The sequence below is a fragment of the Diadema antillarum genome, unplaced genomic scaffold (assembly GCF_040938485.1).
Source record: "Diadema antillarum isolate AM-2024a unplaced genomic scaffold, OU_Dant_1.0 seq00000570_RagTag, whole genome shotgun sequence".
NCBI lineage: Eukaryota > Metazoa > Echinodermata > Echinoidea > Diadematoida > Diadematidae > Diadema > Diadema antillarum.
The window spans coordinates 2790-17087 of record NW_027271508.1 but is presented as its reverse complement, the minus strand read 5'-3'; the positions used below and the strand labels follow the sequence as shown (position 1 = coordinate 17087).

General features: G+C 39.2%; 1 protein-coding gene across 2 annotated transcripts in view; it reads left to right on the top strand.

Annotated features, from left to right (window-relative positions):
* Positions 1-12057, top strand: part of LOC139735360 (uncharacterized) — a 30329-nt gene extending 18272 nt beyond the window's left edge. For both annotated transcript variants that reach the window (XM_071646107.1, XM_071646105.1), the window contains exons 4-7: positions 1349-1465; positions 2865-3050; positions 4322-4432; positions 6299-12057. In XM_071646107.1, coding sequence (XP_071502208.1) covers positions 1349-1465; positions 2865-3050; positions 4322-4432; positions 6299-6463 — 579 coding nt within the window. In that variant the 3' untranslated portion in view covers positions 6464-12057. The remainder of the gene's footprint in view (positions 1-1348; positions 1466-2864; positions 3051-4321; positions 4433-6298) is intronic.
* The last annotated feature ends 2241 nt before the right edge of the window (positions 12058-14298 follow it).

The following is a 14298-nucleotide window of genomic DNA, read 5'->3' as shown; positions in this document are numbered from 1 at the left end:
CAGTTCCCTCTGCTCGCTCGGGCTCGTTGGCTTCCCCGCATAGTAACTGCCACCCTCCAAAGATCACAAGATCACAACAAAAGATTATTACTAGTATCCACGCTACGCCGGTGCGTCTAAGCGGGGGGGAGGGGGGAGGGTTTGACCTTGGTACACCCCCCCCCCCCCCCCCGGCTGCGCAGCCCCCCCCCCCCCCCCACCAAACTGAAAAACGTTCCGCGGCCCCTGACATATGAGCGACTTTCACCATTCTGAGATTTCTGCAAAGTCGTTTATGTGATGACTGTATGAAACAGACCACGTGTGACACGACATTTGCTCCTGCAACAACTGCTTCGGTCTTATTTTGAAAAGATAGAAAACAGGCATGTGAAATGCCACCATTCTGTTTGATTTTACCTCAGCTAATAAGAACATGGGGCAGCACTTCACTTCAAAGGGGCACTCTAACCACATTCTCATTATTTAGTTTACAATACATCAGTATATCGTCGCTGGGGTGATAAGACCTTGTATCTGCAATTTGGGTGAAAATGAGTTTTTTGGATTAATGGTCAAATAATGGGTTAAGTGATGTCCTGTCAAAATCCCAACTGTCTTACTCCAAAAATGAAGCGACCACGGCATGTCAAAGGAAAGGCTGTCCCATTCGCCACAGTGCTTTGGCCGCCATGTTTTTTGGCTCTCCTGAACATTTGACATTTTCTAGATACGAGGTCTTATCGCCCCAGCGAAGACATGACTTGTGACTTTCCAAGTATATAATACTATGCACCTAATAAACTTTGTTGTTTTAACAGATTTCAACTCATTTCATCCTCTACTTCTTCCCTGTTATTTCATGCTTGAGCTTTGTACTTCCGATCCCACGTTTTTATCATTGCTTTATGATTTATTGCCGCCTGCATAATGCCCTAAATGGGGGGGGGGGGGGGGGGGGGTGGAATGGATATCACATGAGAACTAGAAGGACATTAGCTCTTTGCAGACAATCTGTAGACATTATTTTGCTATGCTTTCTTCTAGTAGTATGGAATTCTGTAAAGAAATAAAGAGCTTTTATCAGTTGTAGTGCTTCATGTGTGAAGAATGATTTCATGTGATACAGTTTGAAGCTGTGCTGGACAAGCTAAAATCTGAAAGATGATAATAGGTAATGCAGTTAACATTCATTGTAGTAACAGGTTTAATTGACTTCATCATGACAATTGAAAATTACAGAGCTTAGCATTTAATGCAGCTGGTTATTACGATGAAGTGAATTAGTATTTCATTTATTTCTCAATTTACTTAATTTTTTTGTCAAGATGTGTTCACATTATGTCTGTGTTGATACGTTGATACTTAGATGTGGCCTGATAAAAGCTTGCCAGAGTTCAGACAGTCTATGGAGGTGCTGTATGGCTGGTGCATCAAACTTCACAACAGAATTCTAGATGTGATGGGACACGCACTGGAGCTGAAGGTAAGAATTATTGTGAGCCACTGGTCAGGACCTGACTAGTGGGTGCATCGGGGTCATCCCACTAGACCAACACCCGCAAGTCATACAGCCCACAAGTTTGACACTGAAAAGAGGTCCATGAGTCATACAGCCCATGAGTTCGACACAAGGCAAATAAAGCCCATGAGTTCGACACTAGGTAAAAACAGCCCACGAGTTTGACAGATACAACACGGGGCTTAATGTGTCGGTCTCGTGGGCCTTGTTAGCTTAGTGTCAAACTATGTAAATGGGCTGTATGACTAGTGAGCTGTATAACTCATGGGCTGTATGACTTGTGAACTGTGTGACTTGTGTGCTGTATGATTCATGGGCGTCAGTCTTGTGACGTGCACCCGGTGCATCAGCATGCACAAAGTCTTACCACTCCCTTCCACTCGATGCAGTTCACATAGGTCATTCTTTAGGAATTCTGACAAAGCTATGGCAAAGCATACTGATTATGCGCGGTACTCTATGCAACATTAGTACTGGCTGTAAAGCCTCCTCCTTTATGTGTATGTGATGTGTTTTGTCAACAATTTGGATATTACAATCTGAACAAGTAATGTATGACCAAGCATTTCATTGAAAGGTTCGTGTTTAAACACTGCTGAAGAATTCAGGCAATGTAATGGATAGATGAGACCTTACTAGTGTCCATATTTTGTCTTCACAATTATTAAAAAAAAACCACACACACCAAAAACTAAATACAGAAATATTGCTGAAATTTGATTTTGTCTTGCCTTCCTCTAATGTCTTTGTGTATTAAATTATATTGTGATTAGACAGCATACAATATTTTAGCTGGCTTGATCATTTGTTCAGAATGTAGTACTGTATGTTCTACTGCTGCGAGCTACTGAATCATATTCATAATTGAGTATCCCATACCAGCGACTGTACCTGAATATGCCAGCATGTATTTCAGTAATGATACACATCAACTTTGGCATTCTGTCACTTGATATTTATTAACAACTTGATCAACCACTATTACTGTACGTCAAAAAAATGGCCATTATTGGTAACAGATTTGATAAATTGCATGTGAGTTTTGCCCTGGCATGCCATACATGAGGTGTAGCTATCCTTGTCTTGTTGAAGTGACATGTTAAATACAATTTGTAATAATTTTACACTGTGAATTATATAGGTACATTATTGCATAATTGAATACCATCTTGTGTTTTTGATGTTCTTATGGCAACAAGCTGTTTAAAAGCTATGTTTATATGATACGCAATTTTACCCTGAAATATCATCTGTCAAATCAGAGAGACGTATGGGATATGCATGGCTGCAGTATAATTTTTATACCAAGTAGTGTGCATTACATAATTCACGGCTTACAGTATATTTGTTGTTTAACATGCAGGATCCACTCCACTTCCGAAGTCTACATAAGAACCTTGGTACGAAGAGAAACAGCACCATCTTGAGGACCCTGTACTACCCCCCACCAAACTTTGAGCAGTTGAAAGAGAACCAGATTCGATGCGGGGAGCACACCGACTATGGAGGCATCACTTTACTCTTCCAGGATGCACAAGGAGGCCTTGAGGTGGGTCTTTTAATGAGGCAGAGGCATCACTTCGTGTCTATCATGATGGAATGTCTTCTCGGTATTTTGATGGTGTGGAAACCAGCCGACGCAAATTTTCCTCATATTTGTAGTTCTTTGTTTTTGTGACTACTGTTATTTACAACATAATAGAGGATGTTTCTGTAATTTTAGTGTATTTTGTTACAGCTAGAACTTATTCCTACACTGTCATGATCAAGTAGACCAGTGTCATCAATAAAGAACTGAACCTACCACAAAGCATTTTAAAGATGATTCAGGTCTGCCGTATGCTAACCATTCTGTAGTCCGTAGGTGTTGTTTGTTTGTTTGTTGTTTGTTTTTTTGGTTTTTTTTTCTGTTCCTTGCTTGTAGGTATGAAAAATGTTGCCATTTGGATCTTGATTGTTGCTGCCAATGTGGCATGATGATTTATATGCAGTTCATGAGATTTTGAAATCAAAGGATTGTGTGAAATTGTCTCGATCAAAATGTAGGCAAGCTTATTTTAAAATAATTTGTGATCATTGAGGTTTTGCAGGGAAATGAAGCAGCTTATTGCAAGTTCTGTCCTCTCTGTGATATTCAGATGTCTCAGAAATTATGTCCAATAGTGTGATTACAAACTCATTTCACATCATGTGGTTTAATTCTAAAAACACATCCGTTTTGGTCTCTTCTCATGTCCAGACAACATCTTTATGCAGTGAATATCTCAAACGTATGATTTTTGTATCTGTCTGCCTTTGTTGTTTTCATGACTGGAAGGATTTACTGGTAAAGAAGGATTGTCTATGTATGGTACAAGTGAAAATCTGAGGGTTGAAAATGCATGCATGTGCAATTTTATATGTATTCAAATGAATAGTCATGGGTAAGGAAAAAAGAAGTAGAGAAGCACTCTTAGAGCACAGAGATTTAATCGTCTGTTACTTGTGTCATTCTCAACCATCCCTGTATGTTTCATCCAAATCCGTCAACAACTTTTTGAGTTATTTTGAACACGGACAAACCAACAAACCGACAAACCAACAAACCGACGCCAATGAAAACATAACCTCCTCCCTTGGTTGAAGTAGAAATTAAAAAAAGGCCGCAATTTTATGTGGTTCGAGATAGGGTTGTGCAATCACTCTGTTTCTTCTAGATGTCATGCAATATGTACCACTAGAAAAGTTTGTCTGCAGATTGAATTCTGTTTGTGGTGGAGGACCATGTCAATACCTTTAATATTTGACTCAATTTTACTCCTTTGTTCGGTTTTAAAATAGGTGCAAGATGTGGAGGGATCGTGGATATCAGCCAAACCGCTAGAGGGAGCAGTAATTGTGAATCTTGGAGATCTCATGCAGATGTGGACAGCAGATAAATTGATAGCATCAGTAAGTTGTCTGGAGGTAGAAGGCCTCGTGAGAGTACTGTAAAACGAGGAATGTTCTCGTGCATTTTAATTTCGCGAATTTCGCGAGCGCCAAGATTCGCGAAATTAAAATGCACGCGAAAGTCTACACTTCATGCATTGAATGCTAGTGGCAGGTCGCGAAAATTTAATGCTGCAAAAAAGGCCGTCGGCTCCAATTCGCGAAAAATTCATGCCACGAATATATCATGTTTTACAGTATTTACATCAGTGGGCTTGCCATCCACTTGTCTCAGTGATTTTTCTGTGTCAAATTTACAAGCGAGGTGAATCATGGATGTGCCCCATTTTCACCAAATATTTCATGAAGGCCAATCCACACGTTTACACCTACCCTTTGCAATGACGTGCATCTATAAACCAACATTGTTCTCTTTTCGTTTTCGCCAGTGCCTTGCAAAATTACATTCTCATTTTAATGTTTGATATGGTGCTGATAAGTCCCTCCAAAAACTTGTGTGTATTACCCAAGCTTATAGAGCTACAGTGTATTAATATCACCAATTGATCTTACAAGCTATGCACATTTTTTATCTTTTATACCACTGACTTTACTGAGGAGTTTGCTGGAATGAAATATCTAACAAGACATTATTTGATTCGTTTATGTCAAAAATCAATGCTTCTTTTTTTCTTTTCTATTTTCAGAGAAGATGTAGCCATCTGAATTTGTTTGTGCACAAGATTTCCTTGCTAGTAGTAAGCTCTTTTAACCCGTTGAGGACGGTTTGATTTTGCTACAACACGCATTCCCCATAGACACCTGCCCGAGTATACTCGGGACTCGTCCTCAACGGGTTAATAATATTGCATTGCCACATTTGTTTGATGGATGAGCTTTTAACGTGCCTAAGCATTTCTCTCTAAATTCATCGTGTACAATAGTGCCATAGTGTGCTTAGTGGATACGTCTTTGCTGATAAACTGAAAGTTTAGAAAATTTTTTTTGCACAATGAGCAAGTTGACTTTTTGTGTGTGAAAACAGTGCATTCAGCAATGGTACCAAAAGGTCTCCCATTTATATATCGTTTTGGTCATTATTTAAGAAATAATATATCCATTGACAAAATAACGATGTAGCTTTGATGATCAATACAGTCCACCCTCTTTTATCCAGCATGTCTGAAGGGGCACTCATTCAGATAAGGGATTTGGCTAGATACTGTAAAAGTGGAAATTTTCAAGGTGTTGAAATTTTCGCGCATTTCGCGCAATGAGAAGCTAGCGCGAAAATAAAAGCACGCGAATATTTTTGCATGCCATATGTTCCAGTACTTGATGTCTTGATTCCGCGGAATTAAAAAAACATGAAAGTCTTCTGACACGGCCAAGCGCAAAAAATTAGTTGCGCAAAAATATCCACGTTTACAGTATACGAGAAACAATGTTTATATTATGTACATGTAGCTGCCAACCCAGTGATAGCTATAAAGTAGGTAGCTTTACACCGCAACAGTGGTGGAATCTATTCTACCCTACTTTTTACTACTTAGCAATTATAGTCTGTTTTTTTAATGGAAATTGAAACTTTTTTAAGTGAAATTCATAACATGTTTCTACCTTGATATTATGGGCAAATTGAGTGAATTGTTTAGCAGTTCAAATCAAGTTCGAAATTACTTCTGTTTTTTTTTTTTCCCCCGTGTCCACTGTGTGAACACGCTCGAATTATGGAGAAGTAGGGATAAAAGATAGCCGGATAATTGAGGTTGGACTGTATTCGCATGCTTGTTTCTGCATGGTCACAAGGTGGACATACACTTTACGTCAAAGCTTATAAAATCATGTGACCTAGAGTGTCTTTTGAATTCTTTCTCGACACGCCAGGTGCACCGCGTCATCATGCCTAGGGCACCTGTACCAAGACAGTCCATAGTGTTCTTCGGTCACCCAGACGATGATGAGACAATTTCTTGCATTGATGGAAGCAGCAAGTATCCACCCGTCAACAGCTTGGAATATCTGGAGAGAAGATTAAATGCAACCTACTAGAAATATAAACATTGCAATAATACATGCTTTGATAGCTTTTATACTATTTTAATGCAGGACTTTGTCGAGTTCATGTCTTCATATTAAAGTGTTCTTTCATGCCTTGCAACTGAAGAAAATTAAGATAACAGATTTGTTTCAAACCTTTAAGTTCAAAAAAAATGAAAGCTAATTTTCCTTATGGAATGTTTAGAATTGAAGACAACATGTCAATGCAAAAGTACTAGAACAAACCTGGAGAGTTTGTCAGTGACAGTACTCTTGTCCAACCGCTGTGAATTTTCCATAGACAATGTGAATGAAATTAGTACACTTATCTCTATGTGCTTACTGTAGTCAGAAAGTAAACCCTGAAGAAATGCTTTATCCGAGTAAGTGGGACACCCATATCTGAATCACAAGAAGACTTGAAAAGTCAGCAGTTGTGACTCAAAGTAGCTGTAATACAAAGTTTGAAGTTGAGAATGAAAAGCATGAGATTGCAATGTTTGATGTATAATCAACTCAGTACAGTTTTAACAGGAGGAAGAGTAATGCTTTCTAGTGTGCACATGAATGTGAGATTACCCTATTTTAAAGATGAGTTTTAGATATGATCATGTGTCCAACTTTACTTTATGTATCAGACTCGTTAAAAGTCATTGCATGGTATGATGTGAAGAAACATGAGGCATTAATGCTGTGATGATATACAGCAGACAGAGTGATTATTGTTTTGGTTGGTTGACGTTATGTGCACAGGCAATGCAAGAAACTGTGAGAATAAACCAAAGGCATTGTTGCACAAGACAGTGCACAAGAGGTAAAACAAAGAATAGATTGTTCCTGTAATGTACAACAGTTCATGGATGTCTCTTTTTCTACAGCCTAGTAACGAAGCATTTCATGCACTTTTTCCTCACTAAAAGTTCCTTATGGTAGGAATTTACTTAGTTGTTGCTAGGTAGGGCAAGCCTCTGGCAAGCTTTGTGGCTGTCAAGTGCAACTTTTGTGAACCAAACATGCATAGAATATATTGAATACATTACCGAAACAGTCTATTAGAATGTGACATCAATTAAGTTATTGGAGACATAACATTTTGTTTTGTTCTGAAATTTTTGCTATTTTTTTTTCTTTTTTACATTCTCCATCATTGATTTCATTGTTTGAAGATGTCAATTTGATTTCTGAGCAAAAGCCTTACAATTGTACATACATGCTTGCTTGGACTGTTGGGAGTGGGTTTGCCGCAAATACATTGTACTTGTATTCTGCCAAGAATGAGTTACTTTTGGGTGAAGTTTGCAATCGTAATTCTTGTGTTGGGTGGCATGCAATGTGTCTGTCTGTGCATGGCTGTATGATGTGCTATTTTGTCACAATACTGTGTATTCAAAGAGGAAAAACACTTACAAAAAAAAAAACTTACAAGGTTTTATTTGCAGTCATACGTGGTGCAGTCAGATATGTGTGTGTCGATACTGTATGCTTATGTTAAGAGGGACTGGGAATACAATTTTACTACCCGCTGTAATTACTCATAGCATTATTTCATATTATGGAGAATATTTATGACACAATATTTTGGTTTGGTGGGTCTGTATAGAAAAAGAAAAAGGGGGTATTCAGTTCTTTTGTGCAAGGCGATTATTATGTCTAGAGTTGTGAAATACCCCTGATCTTGTACATGTAGGAGGCTGTCTGAAACTGTATGTAAATATCTTGTCACATCCTAATATAATTGAAGGGGAATGTAAAAGTCTCCCTGATTAGGGAATCATCATACATTAATAGTGAGATGCATGAAACACACAAGACTGTATCTCCTGCATTGTTCTGTTGCACCTTCTTGATTTTGATGTGGAAATATTGAAAGCCCTACAGTGCCATCATCTATTGTAGGCATGTGTTTCTGCCGGTTCCATGACATTTGCTCCAGCAACAATTGCTTTCATGAAATGGCTGCACGCTGAGCTAAATGTAAATGCTACCTACAAATATAACCCTGACTCTAATCTTAACCCTCACATCAAGCTAAACCTAAAACCATGTCAAAACCCTAACCCTGAGACCGTGGAGAAAATGAGACCGGAGCTATTGTTGTGGGAACAAATGTGTCACCGTTTATACCGGCTGCTTCACTTACAGGTCATGTTTCATGCATCATAAATTATCTCATGTTCAATTGCATGAATGAAAAATTGTCTATTTCATTGCATGTCAGTGCAATACAATACAATAATTACATTTGTGTACTGCTCTTCCAAACTATGTAGTTGTTTCACTGCACTTCACACTACATCGCCTATAATGTCTTGTATGATAAGGCCTCGGGAGGGACTCACTGAAGATGAAGAAACAACGAGGAGTGGTATTCATAAACAATGCATATATGTGTATATGATTAGCAATAATTGTATGGTTTTGGTTCCATTTAGAATATTTTATTGTAACCAGTTGGATGGACAAAAGCTACACTTTCTGTCAATCATATTCCCACACTGACACGTACTGAAGAAATCTCTCCTCTCCCACCCCCTCCTTTCTCTTTCACAATTTGTACATTTAAATGGAACTGAAGTTGAAGATTCATTTGTCATCAGAGTTGAAATCTTATTAAACTGCATCCATGTAGAAGGACAAATGCTTTATTTATGTTATTATATTCACATTCTAACATATGTCTTGTTTTTTTTTCTCTCTCCCTACATAAAGTTTTGTGTATCAAACTCATAAATGCCTGCATATGAGTATCCAACTCAGTTTTGGGTTATCTCTACAGTAGAGTTTGTGAATTTTAGACTGTTGTTACCTGCTGTTGTTTTAGTTCACTGATCAGTAAAGAGCTGAATATCAAATACATTTTACTTAGAGCAGCAATGTTTCATCAGCTGACCAGATAGACATACTGCACCCGTAGCTTTACTTGAGATGTGCTCAGCTGTGGCTATGCCTTCCTAATGCACTCTTGCTTTCATTTATCCCAAGCATCATTAAAACGGAAACATCTTGATATAAAGGCCGTGTCACACCTTTCCGGGCAAGCCTTGCCTGTGACTTGTGAAAAACAATTTTTATACCCGGAGGTCCCCGCAGATGACCCGCACATGACAGCACCTAGCACGTATCTCGCCCGTAGTCACCCGGAGGTGCGCATGCAAAACCTTTTTTTACCCGCAACCATGTTGAGGCCCTTTCACACCTTTCCAGGCATATTTATGCTACGCGGGCTTGTTGTGTTTGGGGATATTCCAGCATACCGGACAATTTCTGAGGGCAGACAAGGATTTGGGCGAGTCAGAGCATGTGTCTTACTTGCTGGACGCGTTCTACTTACATTCTACTTACGGGTATACTGTGTGACCTGTGTACCAGTCGCGTGGGTGCTGACAACTCAGTGAAGGAATTCCTCTGAAGGAATGGCAGAAGTCCCACAGAATGTCATCAACTTGGCTGCATACGGGGACTGCGAAATACCTGCGTGGAAGTTGCTTGCTAGGTGCTGCTGCTAAGGGCCTCCTACTGGCGTTCTGCGTCGACCTCTCCTGGCATCCCCGCGACTCACCTGGAAAAAGTTTTGGTCATGCTCAAAACTTTGCTGCGGTTAAATGGGACTTGCGTGCGCACCTCCGGGCAACTAGAGGCGAGATACGCGCAAGGTGCTGTCGGGTGTGGACCAACTGCGGAGAGCTCCGGGTAGCAAATTTGTTTCCCTGCAAGTCAAGGCGCAAAACTTCCTCAGATACGGTATGGCAAGGCCTTGAGCATGCTCAAAACTTGTTCCGAGTGAGTCGCCGGGTCCACTCGCAGAGGTACACGCAGAACACCAGTAGGAGACCCGTACCGGCAGCACCTCTCAGGCAACTCTAAGGCAGGTACTACTCAGTACCTGTAAGTCGCTCGTGACAGAAAACGGATCGATTTCAAGCTCTCAGGCAGGTTACACGGAATTCACGCAAGTAGAAGATAAGTAGCACGCGTCTAGTAGGTAAGAAACAAGTGCGAAACTCGCAAACATTCTTGTCCGCCCGGGAAATTCTCCTGCGTGCTGGAAAATTCCTCCTTGCAACAAGCCCGTGTAGCTTGCCTGGAAAGGTGTGACACAGTCTTTAATATAGTTGGTCTTCAGTTTGGTTTGCACCCACAGGTATCGGTTAATAATTTATTGTTTTTCTAGTCTTTGTATTCACGCCCCTATGCTTTCCATTTTGCCCGCAAGTTTTAGCACTGAAATGTTATCATGTACACATGGCTGATGTCACTTTTACATTTGGTTTATTTTATTAATAAGAGTTCTCTGTATGATACAAAGCCCTTGAAGTTTATTTGAATCCATAAAGTTTTGTTTGTATCAGATATCATTTCTAGTAATGAATTAGTCTCTAGGAGCATTTTTGCTGAGGGAGAAATGCATTCGTACCGTAAAGATAGCAAAACTCGCCTTGATTTCCATAAACCGGAGTGTACTGTACAATGTATTTGATGATATGTGTACAAATCAAATGCTGACTTGTCTTGTGCCATTCCACTGGATTGCATCACACTATGTGCTATGGGTTGGTGCACATCAAAGCCTACTGTAGGTTCAAGGTTAAGTTAATTTGGAGATGATTAGGTGCTACGTTTACATTTTAGAAGTCTGCTTTTTTGATGCAGGCATTTGTGCATTATAAGTCTGCTTCTGTAGTACTTGTTTGGTTGATTCGAAAGTGAATTGGAGAGCACATTATTTGAGCAAAGGTAAGATTTTGTTTTGGATGGTTGGTTGTGTATTGAATTTAGACGGACTCCCATCTAGGATCTGGCAGAGATATGACTAGCATAGAGGGAAAGAACAGTGAATCCTGCAGAGACCATGTGTAACTTTTATAGCAAATTGCAATATGTGTTGTTATGCTATGCATCGTGACTGATATCTTTTCCATTTTAACAGTGATTGTTTTTCATTTGTTGCTTTCTTTTTTTTTCAGAGGTTTTGTCACAGTTTTATACATGCACATGTATATGTTTTGTGCAACATGATGTACTTCTTCCCTGCTGAGTTGAATGAATTAACCTGGGCTTGAAAAAATGTCTCATGCACTTTAATGAAAATGAGAATGGCTCATTTCCTCAATGCTGTTTGAAGGGGGTTTGGATTAAAAGTTGTAACTCTTTTTCATAACCAATGGCATAAGAGGGTGGCTATCTGAAGATTTTATTACTACATTGTATGTGCATGTAAGAACAAATGAACCCGGTTGCAATTTACATTAATTACTTTGTCTGAGGTCCAGCATAGAAATTAAATAGACTTGGTAATAACAGTTGTATTCAAAGTGGAGTCCATCCTGTGAAATTTCTCCTCTAACCATTCACAGCGCCACCAGCGGCAAAATTGCCATATTTTTCCTCTTTAAAAGCAGCTTAATCGAGGGTTAACACATCGTTATTGGACGTGAGCATACCAATTCGAGTGTTCTATACAGTTTGTATCACTGTCACTGACATGCGTATGATAGCCAGTGTCTAATATGGATTTGCATTATTATCATTCGCTCTGTTGCCATATTAACATTGGCATCATGGCTGTTCTGTACAATTGTTACAATAAAGGATGTTAAACAAAGAAAGTTCACGTGCAGTCGTGTGTTAGTCTGTCGTGCTGTCGTAATCGTGCGCTGTCCATGTGACCCTTTGCGTAATCATCGCCCCTCTCTCTCGATCGCATACAAAGTTAGCTTGACAAAGTCCGGCATTTTGTCCCAAACATGTTTACTTAATGAAGATAATTCCTTCTGCCGGTGCATTTCACGAGAACGCGCGATTTGATGAAGTGTACTGCCACGAAGAAGTACAATGATAATGTACATTGCATGTATGTATGAACCAACGGACAGTTGCAGGCCCGTAACTAGGATTTTTATTGGAGGGTTTTAGAATGAGAAAAAAGAGGACCTTTTAGTTCAGGTTTTATTTATAAAATACACTGGGAACGCAAAATGTATTTCTGGAGCTACTTCCGGGTTTAATCAGCTGACAAGCAACATCAACAACAACAAAAGTTCCCCGAGCAATTTTTCATCGGCTGACGAGCAAAACAAAACGACAACAACAAAAGGCTTCAGCGCGATTTTTTTGCACCACTACAATCGCCACACAAAGATGGTTTCTTGGTTTCTTAAACGCATACATTTTATTAAAATGTGCGCAATTGTTTGTACTTTCTGTATTTATCGTTAGTTTGTATTATTGTTATCATTTGTTTTTTTATGCCTCCGCCACGAAGTGGTGCCGGAGGTATTATGTTTTCGGGTTGTCCGTCCGTCCGTCCTTCCGTCTGTCCGTAATGAATTTCGTGGACAGCGTAACTATCAAAACCTTTTGAGGTATCCTAATGAAACTTGGCATGTATGTGTATTAGGGGATGAAGTAAGTTGTGCCTATCAACTTTAAGATGCACATGCTCAAGGTCAAAGGTCAAAAGGTCAAGGTCAAATACATAAAATTTCACTATTTCCACCATATCTATGCAATACCTGAAGATATTTTCTTGAAACTTAGTGTATATATGTATTACCCAATAAAGATTCTGTGGTGAAAGTTTGGGTCATGAGGTCAAAGGTCAAAAGGTCAAGTAAAAATATTAAAACTTCACTTTTTCTCCGTACCTTGGAAATTGTTCAAGGTATCTTCATGGAACATAGTATATATACATGTACTGACTGGCAGTGATTATCTAGAGAATTTAGGGTTCTTGGGGTCAAAGGTCAGGGATCAAAGGTCAAGGGCAACTTTTCAAAATTTTACTATTTCCCTCATGCAATGCCAGCAGGATTATTTTTTTTTTTAACACTTTGTGTATGCATGTATAACCTAATAGAGATTCTCTGGAAAGTTTTTTTTTTCTTTTTTTTTCTCAAAGGTCAAAAGGTCAAAGATCAAGTGAAAGTGCTGAACTAACTTTTTCCTCCATATCTCGGAAGTGGCTCAAAAAGTTATCTTGAAACTTACTACCTATTTATGCATGTTCTGCCTGACAGTGATTATTCTATGAATGTTAGGGTCAAAGGCCAGATGAAAATGGTAACAATTTACTACAGGTATTCAATACAGAAATTGCACTTTTACTCCATACCTTGAAAATAACTCAATGCATAAATGTATGAATGAGTCAAAGTCAAGTTAAAGTCCTTAAATCCCCAATTACATGCTCTCCTATTTATCCAATTAAACCTAGGTCTAGGAATATGAACATTCAACACATTTGCGACAAACTTGTCATTTTAATATTTTGCCAATTTTGTGAAAATGTAATCACACATTGTCCTCATGTACTATATAGACCTATAGGAGAATCATGCATTATGGCGGAGGCATACCAGTCGCCATAAATTTCTATTTTTTTTTGTCTTTTCTTGTTTTTTTTTTTGTTTTTTTTTTGCTGCTGGCAAATGGGGGGGGGGGGGGGAGGCGGTGTCCGCAGAATCCCCTGGACCCATCGATTGTTATGTCCTGAGTTGTCCCTTCATTGACCTCCTTCAAAGCAATCAGTCCAGACCGAAATTCTATATCCGTCATTGTCTGAATGATAGCTGGCCAACTGCATTATGTAATGAACCGTTTGCTTGTTTATTCGTTTGCTTTTATCTAATCAGAGTAAAAAGCCTGCGTTCAGCCAAGGATGTTTATGAGTTGGAGTTCCTGGCTGTAATTATTCAAACAGTTGTCAGATTTCTATTGATGTGCAAAAGAATTTCACAGGTGCATTTGTGCCTTTAATGATCGATGTTCGAAGCCGCCGTCTTGCTGAGCAATCTGAAGATTCATTTTGAACGTTAACATTAATTTGGCCATATTTTGCTTATTTATTT